The following is a 22,063-nucleotide window of genomic DNA, read 5'->3' as shown; positions in this document are numbered from 1 at the left end:
ACATTAAGTTCAAGATGCCCATTGATACCTCAATAGACATGCCAAGGAATCAGTTGGTTATACAGTTAAGAGTACAGGGCTGATAGAGATAGAGAATCTTCATTGTGTAAATCTCTGAAAGTGAATAAGAACAACAAGGTAGTGAATATAGGTAAAAAAGAAAGGTTCAAAAGCTGATCCTTGGAGCACTCCAACATCTAGAGGTAGAGGACATGAGCCTGGACCATTCCGAGCAGCTGGAGAGGCTATCAGAGAAGCAGGAGGAAATTCAGAATTGCGGGGTATTCAGCCTGCCAATAAAGAAGGCATTTCAGTGAGAATATGGGTCAGTAAAATGCAGGCTGAGAATGACGATTGGATTTAGCAGTGTGAAGCTCACTGGTGATATTGAATGGTTTTTGTGGGATGATGGGGGATGAAAGTATGGTTTGAAGGAAGAATGGGAAGAGAGGAATTAGAGACAGTAAGTACAGGCAACTCTCTTTCTAAAATATTTGATAGAAAGTTGCAGGCACCATGACACTTAAAAAAAAGCACTTCAAAATGTAACTTCCAAAAACTAAGACATGCTTCCATTATAAGCACCATGCCACTTTCACACCAAGGGAATTGTTAGGCTCAGACTGCTAGAGAGATTAACTTACGCCTAGTGGTCCATTATTGGAATGCTAAGCTTGTGGAAGTTATTTATATCCTACTGCTTAAAGTTTGATTGCAAAAATTCAAAAAATTGCAACCTCAGGCCAGGCATAAATGGGTTAAAATGAAAAGATTGGAGGTGGTGGTAGAAGAGTAGGATGCTTGGAAAGTAAGATTGTGGTGGGATTGCAACTTTGGGTAATCACGTAACCAGTTTACAATCCTGGCAGTGAATTTCTGAGATGGGGTAGAGTGTAGAACCATAGGAGAGGAGGTCAGTGAACTATGAGGCCAAAGGTGTGTTCAGAGGATCATCTGTGTGGATACTGAAATCACCAAGAATTATGACAGGAGTATTCGAAAGAGTGGCAGTGAGCTAAAATTAAAACGAGAAGAGCAACTGCGGTCATTAGAGATCTACATCAGGTTCTGGAAGAATTTGCTTACAAAAAAGATATCTACAATAAGGAAGAGTGTAGTTTATCTAGTATAGCCTGAAAATATGATATTCAGAGTGGAGGCACTGGGGAGGAGGGCGAGCCAGTGGATGGGAATTGGCAGTTAGTCGCAGGGACAGTGGGAGAGAAAAATTCACCTGCTAAAAGAGATAGAGGGGAAGCAGTGTCCTCAGAAGAGAGCTAAGTTTTAGTGAAACTCCAGTTAGCAGATAAATGGGTAAGGGGGCTTTTGTTAATGACTAATGACTGACTGAAACTGACTAGTGAGTAGAACGGCTTTAGTCATTGAGGATGTTCAGCATTGTTTTGGGAGAAGGAATGATTTGGAAATTGTAAACTTCATGTGGTGGCAGATTTAAATATGAATAAAGGGATTTTGAGATTAGTTTTGATCATCTTAAAGCTTTAATAGTGGTAGGGATGTGAATGTCATTGGGATATCTTGGCAGGAACACACAGAGTTCTAGAATACTTACTCTTGGGAAGGAGGCATGGAAACCAGAAAACTAGAGGTGCCTCTTACTGTCTCGTGCTGGCAAGGCCTTCTCTTACTGTCTCCCACAGCAAGAGGAGTCCCTTTTTGACTCCTATTCCTTGGGCATGGAGTAGGGGTGTAGCTCTTCCTTTGTTCTGCTTTTTCCTCCTCCAGTCTTCACAGTTGTAATTTCATTTTTATTCTCGTATCTGTTCTTTATCCTTCATCCTCCCCTGCCACATTTATTTTATCTCCATTTCTCTGTTCAGTTGTTCCATTGAGTAGTTTAAACAGCGACATCAGTGACATGCATATGTAGCCATTGTATTATTCATTCTTTTTATTTAGAAGTAAAAATGTTTTTGAATTAGTTGGGCATTCATTTTGTTAGGCAGCCCAGTTTCAAGCATTTTAATTTTTAGACATCTCAAAACCTGTTCACTGTTTAGTTTTGGCTCCATTTTCATTTATTGCCAATGTACTCATTATTTGAAATGTATTCACAAAAATTTTTTTTGGTCAGAACTTTTAAAATAACCAGATGTTTAAAATTTTGAATCGAGTATAGAAGAGGGCATTAAATGGAAAACCTGAACTTAAAAATAAGCTAAAAGAATTTGTGGTTTGCCTCAGATTTTAGTGGTGGGGAGGAAACCAGGTCACAGTGCACTCTTGTAACTTGTATGAAGTCACACAGCTGGTAAGTGGCTAGAATTTTAAAACCTAAGCCTGAGCTCCTTCCGTGAATCATCCAGTTAACAGGTTGACTATGAGGAGTTTGTAAGGTAATAAGCTATTAACTTCATACTGTGCAAAAAAGATTGGAGTCATATTTGAAATGTGTAATAAAAATGAGAAGCACTTAGAGTTATCTAAAAATGATGCTAATACATTTCCTCCATATGATTGCTGGTAGTTTTCTCAGTGCTTCTTGAATTATTTGATAGACTGTTTTCTCTCTTAATAATATTGATTTATTGTTATTTTTTGTTTTATTTATTTTTTTATTTTATTTTATGTATTTATTTTGAGACCTTCTTCTGTCGCCCGGGCCAGAGTGCAGTGGCGCTATCTTGGCTCACTGCAACCTCCGCCTCCTGGGTTCAAGTGGTTCTCCTGCCTCAGCCTCCCGAGTAGCTGGGACTATAGGCGTGGGCCACTACACCCAGCTAATTTTTGTGTTTTTTGTAGAGATGGGGTTTCACCATGTTGGTTGGCCGGGATGGTCTCAATCACTTGACCTTGTGATCCACCCGCCTCAGCCTCCCAAAGTGCTGGGATTACAGGTGTGAGCCACCACACCCGGCCGATGTAATTTTTAAAAAGAGACTTTCCAAGAAGCTTTTAAAAAAGATTTAATGCAAAAAGCAAGGATATTTTTATACTAGTAGTTTCAGAAAGTGCTAAAATTGCAATGCCTTATGAAGTTTCAGGTTAATTGATCTGGTTCCCCCCCACATCCCCCCATAGGATTCCAGTTAAAATATGTAAATCAGCAAGATCCTCTGGTTGCAAAGATCAAGGATGATTCTGTTAATAACAGTCCTTCCCGCTGTTTGCATGTGTAGCCACTGTTTCTAGACCATACTGTTAATACCTTTTTTTTTCTTTTTATAACTATGCCTTAAACTTGCAATCTGCCCCAAGTGAGCTCAAGAAAAGAAAACTTGTCACATGTATTGTTTTCCCATAGCCCACAGCTATGCTGATTTGTTTGAAGTTGTGAATTCTTTGGTCTGGAAAGCAAAACTTTCGCTATTCTATTTGTGATTGTCCTTCATTATTCTATCTGTATTCTAACTGCCTGGCTAGTAAGCTGTCATTTTTCGTTGCACATGTTCCATGTGTTATTTTGACAGAACTCAGTCATACTACTTGCTTTCAACAGTTTCATTATTGCAAAATTGAAAAGTTGGGCCCTGATGTTATGCTGTAGGTTCTTCATAAAGTTTTGCTAAATGGATAACATAATAACCTTTTATTACATTTTCTCACAGATACGTTTTTGAGTATAGCATCTTCGTGTCTCTTCTCAAGTGTTATTTATTTATTTATTTATTTTTTTAAGAGACAAGGTCTTGTTCTATTGCCCAGGCTGAAATGCAGTGGTTCGATCATGACTCATTCATGGGCTCAAGCGATCCTCCTGCCTCAGCCTCCCAGGCATCTAGGGCCACAGGTGTGTGCCACCATGTCTACCTAGTTCATTTTTTATTTTTTGTAGAGCCAGGCTCTTACTATATTGCTCAGGCTGGCTTCAAAATCCTGGCCTCAAGCTGTCCTCCCTCCTTGGCCTCCCAAAGCGCTGGAATTACAGGCATGAGCCACCATGCCCTGCTTTTTGAAAGGATTGTATTAATTTGTTGTGCCAACTGGAGAACTTTTTATTGTTTAACTTTTGTATAATTTTGATAAAATTATACACAAAATAAAATCTAATTCCTACCATAGGTTCAGGTTTTGGAGCCAAGTAAAGGATAGGGTGTAAGTACTTTACTTTTTTGTTTGTTTGTTTGTTTCTTTCTTTCTTTCGAGAGGGAGTCTTGCTCTTTCGCCCAGGCTGGAGTGCAGTGGGGCTGTCTTGGCTCACTGCAACCTCTGCCTCCCGTGTTCAAGCAATTCTCCTGCCTCAGCCTCCTGAGTAGCTGGGACTACAGGCACATGCCACCACACCCAACTAATTTTTATATTTTTTGTAGAGATGGGGTTTCACCATGTTAGCCAGGCTGGTCTCGAACTCCTGACCTCAGGTGATCCACCCACCTCGGCCTTCCAAAGTGCTGGGATTACAGGCGTGAGCCACTGGGCCCAGCCTGGATAGGGCATAAGTACTTCTCTGTAGATCTTTGGTTTGATACAAAATTTAATCTCACTCTGGGACCATATTGCCGTTTTCTGTCCTCTGAAAGATTTGCAGCCTTTCTCAGTGTCTTTTCAGTTAGACTGTTGTAGACAGTTGCTCACTGTATGCAATATGCAATGGTGATTTTCAGAATTGAGGTCTGTGGTGAAGCCAGTAAAAACTCCTATGGCTTGAACTGGTGGCTGGGCAAACTGAATCTGCTGGTTTTGTGTGGGAGTGAGAGGGTACTTTCCTTCCTCAATTTAATCTTTACTGAGGGTGGGTGGTGGGATAGCTGTAATCAAATGAGCTGTCAAAAGATATACCCGGCCAGGCATGGTGGCTCATGCCTGTAATCCCAGCACTTTGGGAGGACAAGGTGGGCAGATCACCTGAGGTCAGAAGTTAGAGACCAGACTGGCCAACATGGTGAATCCCCATCTCTACTAAAAATACAAAAAATTAGCCAGGCATGGTGGCTCATGCCTGTAGTCTGAGCTACTTGGGAGGCTGAGGCAGGAGAATCTCTTGAACCTGGCAAGTGGAGGTTGCAGTGAGCCGAGATCATGCCACTATACTCCAGCCTGGGTGACAGAGCAAGACTCCATCTCAAAAAAATTAAAAAATAAAAAAGATATATCCTTGCTCAATCTACCCATTCAGTGATGTGGAAAACTTTTATCTGTAAAATTATTTAGCATGACCTTGAAAACCTGACCCTGTGTATGCCTAAAGATAAGTAACCACTGAGTTCCCATTGGTATTTGGAATGATGTGCCTTAGTAGTAAATTGAAGCATACACTTTGAAGTTATATGCTTTCCTAATAATTGGAAGTCCGTGTATGCCCAAAGATAAGTAACCACTGAGTTCCCATTGGTATTTGGAATGATGTGCTTTAGTAGTAAATTGAAGCATACACTTTGAAAGTGTATGCTTTCCTAATAATTGGAAGTCTGGGCCAGGTGTGCGGTGGCCCATGCCTGTAATCCCAGCACTTTGGGAGGCCAAGGTGGGTGGGTCACAACATGGTGAAACCCCGTTGCTACAAAAATACAAAAAAAAAAAAAAAAAAAAAATTAGCCGGGCATGATGGTAGGTGCCTGTAATCCAAGCTACTCGGGAGACTGAGGTGGGAGAATCGGTTGAACCCAGGAGGTGGAAGTTGCAGTGACCTGAGATCATGCCATTGCACTCCAACCTGGGCAACAGAGCAAGACTCCATCTCAAAAAAAAATAATAATAATTGGAAGTCTGTCTCTGTAGGACTTAATCAAACTTTTCCTAAGCATTGTCAGAGCATCATAAAATATATTTTATTTTAGGATTCCATTGCTGTAAACAGGGGAATTTTAAAAATTTAATTCTTAGATGCATAATTTTGATCCAGAAGAATTACCTTTTAAAATATCCTTTGAGGGGCTGGGCACGGTGACTCACGCCTGTAATCCCAGCACTTTGGGAGGCCGAGGTGGGCAGATTACAAGGTCAGGAGATCGAGACCATCCTGGCTAACACGATGAAACCCTGTCTCTACTAAAAATACAAAAAAAATTAGCCAGGCCTAGTGGCGGGCGTCTGTAGTCCCAGCTACTCAGGAGGCTGAGGCAGGAGAATGGCATGAACCTCGGAGCGGAGATTGCAGTGAGCCAAGATCGTGCCACTGCACTCCAGCCTAGGGAACAGAGCAAGACTCCATCTCAAAAAAAAAAAAAAAAAAAAAAATATATATATATATATATATATCTCCTTTGAGGGAGGAAGGGGAAGTTTGCACTTACTGGATGCCTGTGCTGTATCTGGAACTATTCTAGATGCTTCACACACAGTACTACATGAAGTTCTTCAAGGTGGTTAGTACCCCATTTGCAGAAGAGAAAAACTGAGGCAGACTTGCTTAAGATCACAAAACTAGGAGACAGAACTGTCACAGATTTTTAGTAGATTCTGTCATCAGAGAACTGACAAGAATAGAAATAGAGCTTTATAAGACAAGCTGTGGAAAATGCAGTCATACCCTGTATAACGACATTTCAATCAACAGTGGACTGCATACACAACAGTGGTCTCATAAGAGTTATAGTGCAGCTGAAAAGTTCTTATCAATTAGTGCTGTCATAATGTTTTTGCACAACACATTGCCTTTTTTATGTTTAGATACACAAATACTACTATTGTGTTACAGTTGCCTACAGCATTCAGTATAGTAACATGCTGTACAGGTTTGTAGCCTAGGAGCAATAGGTCATACCATATAACCTAGGTGTGTAATAAGCTATAACATCTAGGTTTGTGTAAGTATACTCTATTATGATGTTCACACAATGATAAAAAGGTCTTAACATTAGCCTAGGTGTGTGGTAAGCTATACACCATCTAGGTTTATGTAAGTATACTCTATTTTAATATTTGCACAACAATAAAAATGCCTAACACGTTTCTCAGAAAGTGTTCCATCATTAGCTGACATGTGACCATTGAAGTCCTAAATGTTAATATTATTTTGATTCTCTGTTACCCTCATTCTATATTTTCTCTCTCTCTCTTTTTTTTTCAAGACCGAGTCTCGCTCTGTCGGCAGGCTGCAGTGCAGTGGTGCCATCTCGGCTCACTGCAACCTCCACCTCCCGGGTTCAAGCAATTCGCCTGCCTCTGCCTCTGCCTCACGAGTAGCTGGGACTACAGGTGCGCACCACCACCCCCAGCTAATTTTTGTATTTTTAGTAGAGACGGGGTTTCACTGTGTTGGCCAGGGTGGTCTCTATCTCTTGACCTCGTGATCCACCTGCCTCAGCCTCTCAAAATGCTAGGATTACAGACATAAGCCACCATGCCCAGCCCTCTTTTTTTTTTTTTAATATACAACTCATTTTTCTCTGGTATACTCTTTCAAATACTGTGTAAAGGGCACTGCCAATGAAGTAGCCAGTTAATTACAAATACAAAAGTTGAAAGAGTAAACCTTAAAGGATTACTCTTTCAAGGATTCCCAACCAGCGTACCACCAGTGGATGACAAATTAGCCACAATCTTGATCCCTTTCATCCTTAGGCCCACCAGAGCCCCTAGGCTGTTTTCTTCTCTGGTTGCTTCCTCCGTTTTCTCTGTCATGCTGTACAAACATTGTCATTGTGTCTACCATGTAGGAAAATGGTTGGGAAGGTACTGCTTTCTTAGTAGTTATTTGGAAAGTCTTTTTAAAAGTAGAGGAATTATGGTTAACTTATATAAACTCACCCTAATAAATATGGAAGAAAATATTTAGATTGCAAGAAGAAAAATCAAGTTTGAATTTAGTTGTGACTAACTGTTATAAATGTTTTAAAATATTGGAATGCTAGGGAAGTTGAAATGTTTATCATTTCTTTTTGTTTTTTATAACGAAGTGTTTGAAATTGACTTAGAAATGCTGTTTAGGTTGTACCCTAGCCTCAGTATATCCTTCTATATTCATAGCTTCTGTGGACAGGAAACTCTTCCAGGGAAGAAAATGATTAGGCACCCTTGAATGTCAAGCCACCAGTTTACAGGTGGATTTTTCAAATGCAGTCTGTAGGGCCTGCTTATAATGAAATTTGGGATAGCATTAACAGTTCATTGTGATTACAGAAAGAGCATAGAGGCCTCAAAGTCAGAAAATTTAGGTTTAAGTTATTTTGATGGGGATTAACTGACAAAGAGGCAGGTGAAAGCTGTTTAGCACACAGTTGTCAAAGGGTAAACATTCTTTTACTGTCTTTTAAAAAATGTTTATACTTCATTGTGGAGAAAAAGTCATAGATTAAAGAAATACTATATGTGTATATATTTATATATTAAAGTGTGTATTTACAGTTTAAAGAAAAATAAAATGGGCTGGGCGTAGTGGCTCACAACTGTAATCCCAACACTTTGGGAGGCCAAGACAGGCAGATCACTTGAGGCCAAGAGTTCAAGACTGGCCTGGCCAATATGGTGAAACCCCATGTCTAATAAAAATCAAGAAGTTAGCCAGACATGGTGGCACACACCTATAATCCCAGTTACTCGCGTGGCTGAGGCATGAGAATCTCTTGAGCCCAGGAGGTGGAGGTTGCAGTGATCTGAGATCACATGCTACTACATTCCAGTCTGGGTGACAGAGCGAGACTCTGTGTCAAATAATAAAAATAAAATGAACACATATAGCCACAGACATTACCAGTGTCTGCAGTCCTCTGTGTGACTTCCCAGTTATGTATTAATCATTCTTTTTCTTTTCTATGTAGTTTTACCACAGATACATCTATTCCTAATAGTCTATTTTGTAGTTTTGTTAATTTTGAACTTTATAAAAGCATCCTCTGTGTATTCTTGTCATTTGCCTTTTTAAAAAGTAAACATTCTGGGCCAGGCATGGTGGCTCATGCCTGTAATCCCAGCACTTTGGGAGGCTAAGGTGGGCAGATCACCTGAGGTCAGGAGTTTGAGACCATCCTGGCCAACATGGTGAAACTCCGTCTTTGCTAAAAAAAATACAAATTAGCTGGGTGTGGTGGCAGGTGCCTATAATCCCAGCTACTTGGAAGGCTGAGGCGGGAGAACCGCTTGAATCCGGGAAGGGGAGGTTGTAGTGAGCCAAAATCGCACCGTTACACTCCAGCCTGGGCCACAGAGTGAGACTCCATCTCTAAAAAGTAAAAAATAAAATTAAACATTCTATTTTTGAGAGTTAGCCGTATCCATATATGTGTATATGGTTCATTCATTTTCATGGCTACAGAGAATTCCATTGTATAACTATATCACAATGTATCTGTTCTATTGCTCGTTATTATACTTTATTTCTATTATGAAACAATGCCTTTGTGAATATTCTTGGATGTATCACGAAGATATGCATGGAATTTCTTGGATATATGTAGAATTTCTTGGTTGTAACGTGCTCATAATTACCTCTACTAGGTCATGTGTTTTCCCAAATGCTTGTGCCATCTTATACTCTCACCAGTAGTATGAGTTCCCATAGCTCTTTATCGTTACCTTTAACTGATATTATCAGGCTTTTTCACTCTTGCCATTTGAGTACATAAGTAATGGTGTCTCATGGTTTTAGTATGTGTATTCCCAGATATTGAGAGTTCCTACTGTATACCAGACTCTGTTCTTGTCATAGAGTATTGAACAGAATAGACAAAGGTCCAGGCCTTCAGTGGGCTCTGCATTCTATTGTGTGTGGCCTGGGGAGGGAGAGAAGTTAGTAAACTAATAGGCAAAATATATGCTATCTCAGATGGTAATTAAAGCTTGTGGAAACAAAAGCCTAAAGCCTACATGGGGAATAGGAAGTTTATGGTTGGGAATGAGTAGCAATTTAAATTGGATAGTCAGTGAAGACTTCACTGCTACAGTGACACTTCAACAAAGACCTAATGGAAATGATGGTAGTCACCATGTGTTATCCTAGGAAAGAGCATTTCAGGGAGAGGAAACAACAAATGCAAACGCCCTGAGGGGGAAACATTACTGATGTGTCCAAGAATAATAAGGAGGCCAGTGTGGCTGGCCAGGTATGGAAGCAGAAGATGAGGTCAGAGAGGCAGCCAAATCACAAAGGGTTTTCTACATCTCTGGATGGACTTTAGCTTTCACCCTGTGTGAGATGGGAAATGGAGATGATGTGACCTGACTTCAGTTTTTAAAGAAATACTTAGGCATTTCCCTGGCTACTAATGAGGAGGAACAGTTTGTTTTTCCTCATATGTAGAATCTCTATTCATGTATTCTTTGTCTTACTGATTCTGATTCCTAGGAGTTCTTCATATATTCTGGGCTGGTCTTTTATCAGTAGTGTGTTTTGCGGGTGTCTCTTCCTGGTTTGTGATTTTACTTTCTTTATAGTGTCTTTTGAAGAACAGAAGTGTGATATGGTCAAATTCATTAAACTTAACCTCTTTGTTTTTAAGTATCTCTGGTGTACATAATTGGAGTAATCATAATCTATAGATTAAGACAGTCTCTCATCAATGGTCTGGCATGGGCCTCTTTTTATTGATTGGTTTGTTTGTTTGTTATAATGAATAAGTGAACCCACCACCTGCTACGAAAGCTAGAACCTTGCAATAACTTATATTTACCTGTTTGATCCTCCCGTGCCATTCCATACTTGAGGAAACCATTATCCAGATTTCAGTATTTATTCATTTACTTTCCATTGTATATAGTTTTTAAAAAATATTTAATTGACAAAGATTGAATATATTTAAGCTATACAGTGTGATGATTTAATATACATATTCATTGTGTAATGATTACTACGTGATATTAACATATCCATCACCACCCATTCTGTACGCTAGATCCCAGAACTTATTCATCTTGTAACTGAACATTCCTATTTTTTGACCAACATCTCCCTATTTTCCCCACCCTAAAGCCCTTGGCAACCGCTGTTTTACTCTCTGCTTCTGAGTTTGACTTTTTTAGATGCCACATATAAATGAACTCTACTAGGTATTTATCTTTCTGTGTCTGGCTTCACCGAACATAATATGTTCTCCAGGATCATCTGTGTTGTCACAAATGGCAGGTTTTTCTTTTTTGTGGCTGAATAATATTCCATTGTATATATGTACCACTGTTTCTTTATTAATTCACCTGTTGATGGACACTTAGGTTGTTTCCCTATCTTGGTTATTGCGAATGATGCTGCAGTGAACATAGGAGTTCAGATGTCTCTTCAAGATACTGATTTCATTTCCTTTGGATATATACCCAGAAGTGGGATTGCTGGATCTTATGGTAGTTCTGTTTTTAAGTTTCTGAGGAACCTCCATGCTGTTTTCCATAATAGCTGTACCAATTTATAATCCCACCAACAGTGTACACACCCTCACCGGCATTTGTTATCTCTTGTCATTTTTATAATACCCATCCTAGCAAGTGTGAGGTAATACCTCATCATGGTTTTGATTTGCATCTCTGATACTCTTGATGTTCAGCATATACCTGTTGGCCATTTGTATGTCTTCTTTGGAACATTGTATGTAGTTTTATATAACTTATAAATATTCTTAAGAGATAATGGGTACATACAAAGGAATGAAGTGCTGATACATGCTACAACATAGATGAACCTTGAAAGTACTATGCTAAGTGAAAGAAGACAGTCAAAAAGACCACATATTTTATCAAAAGTATCCAGAACAGGGAAATCTATAGAGACAGAAAAGTAGGCTAGTGGTTGCCACAGGAGGGAGGGCGGGAACAGGGTTTCTTTTTGAAGAGATGAAAATGTTCTAAAATTGTGGTGATATTTGCATATATCTGTGATATTAAAGTTGTTAACTTTGTTAATCTGGGAGGAAGTGTGGGTGTGTTTGGGATACTTTTAAATCATTTTGGGACTGATTTTTTTTTCACTTTATATTGCCAAGATTTATTTTGTGTAGCTGTAGCTCATCCACTTAACTTATATACTATAGTTTATATATTCATACTCCTGTCACATTTCAGTTGTTCTTAGGTGTTACTATGATGAATCATGCCATTAGGAACATTTCTATGCATGTCCCCTAGTACAGGTTTAAGTTTTTCTGGGTATTTGTGTTAGGAGTATAATTGCTGAGTCATAAGGTATATGAATGTTGCACTTTTTTTTTTTTCTTTTTGAGACAGTCTCGCTCTGTTGCCCAGGCTGGAGTGCAATGGCGTGATCTCAGCACTGCAACCTCCATCTCCTGGGTTCAAGCAATTCTCCTGCCTCAGTCTCCCAGGTAGCTGGGATTACAGTCACTTACCACCACACCTGGCTAGTTTTTTTGTATTTTTAGTAGAGACAGGGTTTTGCCATGTTGGCCAGACTGGTCTCGAACTCCCAAGTAGCTGGGATTACAGGCGTCCACCACCACACCTGGCTAATTTTTTGTATTTTTAGTAGAGACAGGGTTTCGCCACATTGGCCACTCTGGTCTGGAACTCCTGACCTCAGGTAGTCCACCCGCGTTGGCCTCCCAAAGTGCTGGGATTATAGGCATGAGTCACCACGCCTGACCATGAATGTTGAACTTTATAAGGGTGGTGATATTACTTGACATTTCTACCAGCAGTACTTGATTTGCATTTCTCTTGTCACCAATGAGATTGAACATGTGTTTCCTTCTCCGTGAAATACTAATAGATGTTTTTTGGCCATATTTCTGTTGTACTGTTTGTGCTTTTCCTGTTGGCTTTTAGCAGCTCTTTATTCTGATACTGACCCTTTGTCTTGTATAAGACAGCAAATATCTTCTAATTTGTAATTCCTCTCTTCTCTCACTTTCTTGTGTCATCTAATGAACAAGAATACTTGATTTTAATATTGTCAGATTTATCTTTTATAGTTAATATTTTCTGTTTTATCTAAGAAACTCTTTTTTGTACAGATGAGAAGAATGTTCCCTTTGATTTTTTACTAAAAGTTGTAAGGTTTGGGACATTTAAGTCCTTGAGTTATTTTTTTTAATATGAGATAAGGACCTGATTTTATCTTGTGCCATATAGAAAATCTTTTTTATCTTGTTCCATTTGTTGAATAATCTCTCCTTTCCTCTAGTAATCTGACATATCACCTCTCATGTACCAGAGTTTCAGAACTGTGGGTTTGTTGCTTGGCTCTGTGTTTTACTGGTCAGTTGGTCTGCCTATCCCTAGACCAGTACCACACTTCAGAAAACTGGATGAAGAACATTAACGACCACCACATCTGGCCCACCTGTAGGCCAGTTTGTGTGGGGGTTCTGTGAAGAAAATGAACTAAAATGCAAACCAACAGCAACAGTTGAAAGGACTGTAGTATGCGGTATCCTTGGTGGAGAGCCAGGTTTCAGTTAGAACAAGATAAAGAAAATGTTCAGAGATATAATGAGATTCTGCTGATGATGTACTGTGAATTCCACAGAATTTAGTGATAGAGAGTTGGCAGGGAATGGGGCAGAAGAATTGATGTATTGTTACCTTCTGGGGATGAGAACATGGGATATTAGGGGGACAAGATGATTAGGGGCTTTTTGCAGTGACCAAAATGAATAGGGAGAAAAGGCATAAATAGATTATTCCTGGTGGGATGATTCCTGGGGGCAGATTGTGATAGTGAGGCTGTGAATATTGAGGATTAGGGAGGGAAAGGTATCAGCTATTATCTTGGATGCACCAAGCCAGTCCCCCTCTTAGCCTCTTTCTGGGAAGGGGCAATTTTACTGTGAGCTCACAAGACTTCCTCTTGACTCCTGTGCAAGTCAGGAAGCCGGTGTGACTAAAGAACAAGTATTTTAATCCCTCAGGGCCCACTTTTGAATCCTGTCAGGAGAGATGTGGTCTTGCTCTACAGTGTTGTCTTGGGTACCTGGCTTTTAACATATTTTAAGTGTTCTAGAGTTGCACTCTGATGTAGGTCATTTTTGCTTGTTAGCTTTAATCTTGCTTGGAATTAAATACCCCAAATCCTGAAGATTATCATCTTTTGTTCTGAAAACTTTTCTACCGTTTTCTCTGAGAGTATTACATTTTCCCAATCTTCTCTGTTTTCTCCTTCTGGAAATCCTGTTTAATATGTGTAGTACATTCTAACTCTCAATCTGATAACTCATATTTTCCATCCCTTTGAATCTCTACAACATGCTGGGTAATTTCTTCACTTTTGTTTTTCAGTTCATTAATTCTTTCTTTACCTCTGTCTAGTGTGCTGTTTATTTTTTTTCTAGTCTTATCCTTTTGTTAGTCTGATCTTTTAATTTCTTCTTTTGTTTTTTAAAAGTGCTGATTTATATTCTGTATCTGATAATTCCAATATTCATAGTCTTTATGGTTCTTATAGTTTGTTTCTGTGAAGTTTGATTGTAATCTCATTGTTCTTGAATCTTTCTTTACCTAAGGGAATTGCAGAAGCCTGTGTCAAAAGTACTTTTAAAAAATATTTGCCAGATGCCTAAGGGTACTTCCAATCCAACACCAATTGAAGCTGAGTTTTTGGATTAGATTATTTTGGGCCACACAAGTAGTGTGAATTCCAGCCACAAACCCAGGGGTTTGTGGTTATAAATCTATGTGGGAAAAATGTATTTTTACTTCCCTCTTTCTGCCCATAACCAAATCCCAAACAGGCATGTGTTCTCTCTGATTTGTGGGGGAAGGGACATCACCCACTGAGAGCACCCTTAAGCATCTTGGCTTAATGTAGTGGTCTCTGCTGGGACCTCCCACCGTGATCAGGCTTCAAACTCTGTGTCCTCGCTTCTTGGCCAGCAACCCATTACAACCAAGGATCCATATAAGACCATAGCAGATCAGTGTTTGTCCCCAAGGAAAACTCCTTGCTTCTAATCTAGTTTAATATTTCTGTTTGAGCTTTCTTTTTTTGTTTGTTTATTTGAACTTTCTTACTGTGACTGGATTCCAAGAAATTCCTTTTGTTTCCTTACATTTAAAAGTTTTCATTTATTTTCGACCTTGTCCATAAACATGTATAAAAGTAACAATAGAACAAGTAGTTCTTCAGTCTTCTTTGCCGTAAACTAATTAGCAGAATGACTTCACCAGACTTGGACAGAATTTTAGTTTGTCAGTACTAGGATAGCTTGATATTGTGTACATTGTGATTACAAACTACTTGAAAGACAAAGAAAACATACAAGTAAAGTACAGGCAAATACAGGAAACAATAGCTCCCTAATGAGGCCCAAATGTTGTTTTGTATTTGAAGTTAGCTTTTAAGAATATTTGATTCTAAGAAGCAGGGGCAGCTCGATTTACAGTAAACCGAATATGATTGTAAATGGAAGACATCATTTCAAGGGAGAGTAAAAGGTGATTTGGAAGAAGAGTATGATAAGCTCAAATTCAAGACAAATGTAAAGCAATTTCTACCCAGTTAAATAGCTTTTAGACAATCAGCAACAAAAAAACCGTGTGTTCATTGATCACATACTTTGGGCATATTTTCTATGGATGCTTCACTGAATGTTTTGGAAGGTACAGAATTGAGGGTTATATAAGAAGCAATTGCCTATCTAAGCAGCTTCCTGTACCCTCATCCTTATTATCCTTATGACTGTGTTGTTTCTGTGTAACACTATTCTCATAGTGTTAAGTGCACCCAAAGAGTATTTGTTGGCTGTGCCTGATTGGTCATTTTTGCTGTTTACTATTGTTCACAAGGCTAGTTGTTATTTTACTTTTTAATTTTATGCATTGTTGTTCCTAGTCTGTAAGGTTGGGAACAAATTTGACTCATTTTTTTCTTTTATTTGCTCTTTTATTTAGCAGACATTTATAAGATGCATGCTGTATGTCACACCTTTCACTGGACACTAGAGTTACCAGCAAGAGAAAAACAGGCTATGACCTTTGCCCTCATGGAGTTTGCAACCTTGCAACCTATTGAGATACCCATTAATAATAATTTTTACAATTCCACAAATGAATATATAATTCCAACTGTGACAAATGCTAGAGAATAAAAGACCATGGTACTGTAAGAGTTTAGGAGAGGCTGGGCACGGTGGCTCATGACTGTAATCCCAGCACTTTGGGAGGCTGAAGCAGGAGGATCATTTGAGCCCAGGAGTTCAAGACTAGCCTGGGCAACATAGTGAGACTTACATCTCTACAAAAAGTAAAATAAATTAGTTGGGTATGGTGATGCACACCTGTGGTCCCACTACTCAGTAGGCTGAGGTGGGAGGATTGCTTGAGCCTGGGAGATCTAGGCTGCAGTCAGCTGTGATTGCACTACTGCACTCCAGCCTGGGCAACAGAGCAAGACCCTGTCTCCAAAAAAAAAAAAAAAAGTTTAGGAGAGAGGGATTTACAGAAGTTCATACAAGAAATTGTAAGATCCTGAACCAAGTTCAAAACACTTCAGATCTTCATATTTCTTATTTGAAAGATTGATCACTTGGCTTATCCAATATGCTTTAAGGATATCCTGTGCACATAGTCACCCTACTTTACCAGGGAGGAAAAAATGGCCCTGGCAAAGATCCCGTTTACTTATCTGGACCAAATATCCTGTGACCCCTGTTATGTGAGTGAATGTGTCCTTCCTTCTCCCTACACCATTGGGGTGGAGAGTTTGAAGGAGTGTCTTTGATGACACTGTTCCTCAAGGCATGGCCAGTGGTTTTCCTCTAAAAAGCCTTTTACTCAGTTCGGCCACAGTCTGGCCAACATGGCGAACCCTGTCTCTACTAAAAATACAAAAAAAATTAGCCGGGCGTGGAGGCGTGTGCCTGTAATCCTAGCTACTAGGGAGGCTGAGGCAGGAAAATCGCTTGAATCTGGGAGGCGGAAGTTGCAGTGAGCCGAGATTGCACCATTGCACTCCAGCCTGGGTGACAGAGCAAGACTCTGTCTCAAAAAAAAAAGCCTTATACTCAGAGTGGATTCCAAATTTGAAGTTTTGGTGGCAGTGGTGGTGGCTGGTTAGATTTTAAAAGCTACTTTTGGAATTGAGTGTTACACAGTCAGGTTTAATTAAAGAGTGCTAGTTTCAGCCTATATCAGAAATGTTTAAATGTACATTTTGTTTTTATGACCAAAGCCGATTGTAGTACCTAGTGGAGTTATTTTAAGTTGTTCATCTCCTGCCCTTTGAAGACTTTTCAGATATTACAAATGAGTAAGGTAGGCGGAATGTATACTCTTATTTTTGTGTGTTTTGCAAGGATATTTAAAAACATTTTTATATGTATGCAAACTGCCAGAATAATTCTGAATGGATTGTGCTTAAATTATTATTGTCATAATTGAGTCATCTATGTTGTTGGCTCTGAAAGAGGTTTTTGCCCCTTATTTGTAGGATTATTGATGTTATTTTTAACTAATTCAGAAGTCCTTGGATATGTACTTAAAATTTTTTAAACAAATTTGTGCAAAACTAAAAACAGTTACAATGAAGTTGTTTTTCAGTCACATAGTGGCTGCTCTCGGAGGTAAAACTGTCACTGAAGAATGTTCTTGTACTTATGCCAAGAGGCTTCTGGGATGGGCATATTTTTAAGAACTTAGGACATAAACAGCTGTGATCTGTGGCAAGAAATTTAAATGACCTCATGATGACAACAAGAACAAAGCATTTTTTAAGTTATCATGGTGGTGTGTGAATTCATTGCAATGTGTTTCTTATGCTACTATTTGGGTGTATTAAGTGAGAGCCAGGCAAAAAAAAATTACAGACTATTAAACTGAAGATACTATTTCTTTATTGTTGTAAACAAAGTACCAGAAAAATAATATTTCCTAAGAATAAACATAACATGAATTATTTTAGACTTATAAGTCCTTTTCTTTTTTGTTTTTAACCACATGAACCACTTGAGGATCAAGCCCATTTATTTCAATCCTACAGTTTTGATTCATTTTCTGTTAGAGAGAATATGTTCCAAACATGAAAGATCAAACAGTTGGCTTGAAATAAGAATCCCTCCTTTAAGACAGATCAATTAAGTGTTTATTAAGTATTTACTATGTGTCTGGCACTATGCTAAATATTATGAAATACTAAAGAAGGTGACTTTAAGCTGCTTTTGGTCTAGTTAGAAGAAAGGACTGCTCAGATGAAACTTATAAATTAGGAAGACATTATATAATCAAGCACCAAATAAAATACCATCACTTACGTGGTTCAAATATTGACATAGCCCTTTTTTTTAGAAATGATTTTTAATGATTGTCTAGAACAGTGATTCTTAACTAGAGGTAATTTTGCCCCCCAAGAGGATATTTGGCAATGTCTGGAGACATTTTTGATTATTACACCTGGGGTTACTAACATCTAGTGGATAATCAGAGATATTGCTAATAACTTCCAGTGCACAGGATAGCCCGTCACAACAAAGAATTATCTGGTCCAGAATAACAATAATACTGAAATTGAGAAAACCTGATGTAGAACCTACAAATGTCAACGCTGGTAAGCTTCAAAGTTACAGGAATGGACTTTCATCTCCCCCCAGGCTAGACCTTTTCAGCTCCTATAAATGTTCTTTACCTTAAGCTCTTGGATCATTACAGAGAGATGATCTTTGGATAGTCATAAACCTCTTGAACATTGTACGCAAGTTTTTCCAGTACAGTGTTAGAGTCCATAACTTTTATCAAAATCTCATGCTATCCATGCCTCCAAAAAAGGTTGAGACACATCAACCCAGTCCTCTAGTCACCTAAGAGATAACAACATAGAACCCTCCTTAGCATTGTGGTGATTTAGAAGTAGAGCTTGGAACAAAATCAGAAAATAACTTTTTTGGTGAAAAAATTTCTATATTAGTTTAGTATTTTGAAGTAATAAAATCTTAATGCATGAGGAAATTATAGTAGAATACTTCAAAGAGTATTATTTAAACATCATGTAAGAATACAACACTGTACATTTAAAATTTTAGACTGAACTGATTGTGTGCTGACCTACAGGCAGAATACATAAATTATTTTGTTCTTTGAAATCAACTTGTTTTATCAGAATTTGCTGCTTTCTCTCACATGAACATCCCAGTTTACATTTCTTAGGTGCTGTTTGTCTGTTGAATCAGAGATCTAAACATGGTTTTATATTACACATTTCTCCTGAAAACTGTTTACTAAAGTAAATTATGTTTTTCTCATAAGAAACATTTTTGAATTGAGAATTGTGTTCTGATTTGGCATCCTGTAAGTTAGAGATCCTAACAGCAGTATGTCATAAAAACAAATCTGTGTTACCTTGGGTGTGCATATAGGTTAACATTAATACTTTTCTAAGCTATAGAAATTTGGAGATTAAGTCTTGGGTTAAAAACCAAGGAAGATCTTAGAGATCTGTTTCAGCTGTTTCAAACTGTTCTTTGAAGCTCAAGGCCCAAAAGCACTGTTTTTAGTTGTTTTATGTATTTTTACTTTTACCAAATGTTTTGAGGGGGGAAAATCAGTGCACCTGGGAGGAAAGGGTTGCATACTTCTGATCTAAACCATTCATTTTGCAGATAAGGAACCAGAGGCCCAAAGTTTTAGGTTTTATTCTTGGGCCATATATTTCTTCATTCTGTAGGTCAAACTTGCATTTTAGATGTATCTGATAATAGTAGAGAGGATGACCAGGAATTCAAAATTTAGCTGTGCAGCTTCCTACCTCCATGTTCTTAGACAAATTGCTAAATGTTCTCAGTCTGTATATACTCATCAACAAAAGAGAATTGTATTTAGTATTGTTTCTACTTTCTTAGAATTTAGAATGTATCTGAGAAGATGATCTGGATTGATGATGTCTCGGTTTTTTTAATGAATTTTGTGTCATCTAAATATTTAAAGATCCACCCAACTATGTCCTCTAAACACTACTACAAAATAAAAAACATCTTTATTATCAAAAGGGACAGCACAGTATTTACATTTCCTTTACTTTGGCAATAATGAGGGTCTTTGTAAACGGATAGATCAGCCTTAGGGCTTTTTCTCCCACCTTGTTACCCCCTCTAGTTATTGCGTAAGATACCTAGAAACGTGAATCGGGAACAGCAGACTATAGGAAGAAAGACCTTTTGAGATGAAATATAAGAGCAAATAGCAGCATTGAAAGAGCTAAACCATATGATGAAATGGAATCTGAACTTGGTGGTCCTTCTGATCTTTTCTATGTGGCCTCACAGAATGCTTGAGAAAAGATTGAGAATCCTTTGCTCATGGGATATTTCAACAGGGATTCCTTACTAAACAATTTTTGTTCAAAACCTGTAGTTCGCAGAGAACATAGGCTTTCACTTGGATGACAGAAGCAAGTGGGGATAATTAAAGACAAGAAAAGCCGCTTGTCTTTTGCTACAAAAATTAATTAGTATCCTGAGAAGAATTAGTTCAGAAGTTTTCTTAGCATCTCTAAACAAAAAAATTTAGAGAAATGAAGGCTGAGCCTAAATACAGTATTTTTCTTTAGTGGCTTGACCATGTATCAGGTTGCTAGGTTGGTTTGTTGGTTTGTTTTGATTTTGTTTGGTTAGGTTATTGTTGTTTGTCATTAGGAAATAACTTTTATAGAAGTTGGTCCTATGTCACTGTATGATATTGGGATATTACAGATATTTACCATTGCATGTTTGTTATTCTATTAAATATGCATAAATTATATTTGTCTTTATAAATTATATGTTTAAGTGATTGCCAGACAATAAGACATTTTAAGCTAAACTATTTGGATTTTTCCTCAGGTCTTAAAGAAAGTGCAGAAGAGATGGTCAAAAACAAATTGGAAGGAAAGGATAAACTGACCCCTTGGGAACAATTTTTAGAGAAGAAGAAAGAGAAAAAAAGACTGAAAAGGAAACAGAAGGTATCAGTGATAATTATGACCAAATGTTTGTTGAATACCAGCCATGTATCAGATGGTACCAGGTGCTTGGAATCCATTATCTCAAAATGTAACCACTCACTGAAGTAGGCCTTGTTATCATCCCAGTTTTAAGAAAGAGCAAAGTGAGAATGCAGAAAGTTAAGTATTTTCGGCATGGCCACATAGTGGTGTACAAAGCCTGGTCACAGTCCAGAGCCACTTCAACTGCTGCATTCTGACATTTTACATTTACATGCCACCTACGTAAAACACATACTTAATATCTAGATATAAGCAGTATGATTCTGTTCTGTGTTTCTGAGCAAAAGAGGTACATACAGACTTTTTTCCTTGAGGATATATGCACATAGAGGTTTTTAACATGAGTGAAATTATGCCATACTTTCCATCTCTCAACCTGCATTTTCACCTTGCAGTATTATGGCTTATCTATCACCGTATTGTCATTAAATTCCTTTATCAAGAGTATTTCCTGGCCGGGTGCAGTGGCTCATGCCTGTAATCCCTGCACTTTGGGAGGCCAAGGCAGGTGGATCACCTGAGGTCAGGAGTTCAAGACCAGCTTGGCCAACATGGTGAAACCCTGTCTCTACTAAAAATGCAAAAATTAGCTGGGCGTGGTGGCGCGCATCTGTAATCCCAGCTACTTGGGAGGCTGAAGCAGGAGAATCGCTTGAACCCAGGAGGCGGAGGTTACAGTGAGTCAGGATCGCGCCACTGCACTCCAGCCTGGGCGACAGGGCAAGACTCTGTCTCAAAAAATAAATAAACAAACAAATAAATAAGAGTATTTCCTCTGTGTTAATATGGTTTCTGTGGACAATATGATTTGACTCATGTTGTTCAGGGAATAACATCTTTTCCAGAGTTTTCCAGAGTCCTCAGTAATAGTACAGATCACTTAGGTTTTTGCCACTAAAAGTGCTCTTGTCACTGAAATGCAGCATTCTGGCAGTGGTGTGCCTTAGATCATTATTACTGATAATGACAAAATTTTGCAACTTGGGGAATCTTAAAATTATTAATTCTAGTCCAGCCCTGTTTTATAGTTGTAAAAAAAATTAGCTGATTAGTCTGAGGTTACATAGCATACCAGTGGCCAAGCTGAGACCAGAATCCACAGTTACTCAAACCAGTGTTCTTTCTTCTGTTCCCCACTATACTGTTTCTATACTGTGTATTCTTATAATGCTTTTGGTACAGCTTTGACTTTTAGTGCTATAAGGGTGGAGAGATGCAAAGCTGAATGATGCAGTGGAGTAATTTTTATACTTCTATTGTAGTCAGTGTTTGTGGAAACGGATAGTATAATGGAGAAATTGGGTCTTATGGGAA

The 22,063-nt window shown here is 38.5% G+C and overlaps 1 protein-coding gene across 2 annotated transcripts in view; it reads left to right on the top strand.

Annotated features, from left to right (window-relative positions):
• ESF1 (ESF1 nucleolar pre-rRNA processing protein homolog) overlaps positions 1–22,063 on the top strand; it is a 68,730-nt gene that overhangs the window by 28,721 nt on the left and 17,946 nt on the right. For both annotated transcript variants that reach the window (XM_054468196.2, XM_054468195.2), the window contains exon 10: positions 20,586–20,707. In XM_054468196.2, the coding sequence (XP_054324171.1) occupies positions 20,586–20,707 (122 nt within the window). The remainder of the gene's footprint in view (positions 1–20,585; positions 20,708–22,063) is intronic.

Source organism: Pongo pygmaeus, chromosome 21 (assembly GCF_028885625.2).
Source record: "Pongo pygmaeus isolate AG05252 chromosome 21, NHGRI_mPonPyg2-v2.0_pri, whole genome shotgun sequence".
Classification (NCBI taxonomy): domain Eukaryota; kingdom Metazoa; phylum Chordata; class Mammalia; order Primates; family Hominidae; genus Pongo; species Pongo pygmaeus.
The sequence above is the reverse complement of the archived record's forward strand: the minus strand, read 5'-3'. Positions and strand labels throughout refer to the sequence as shown.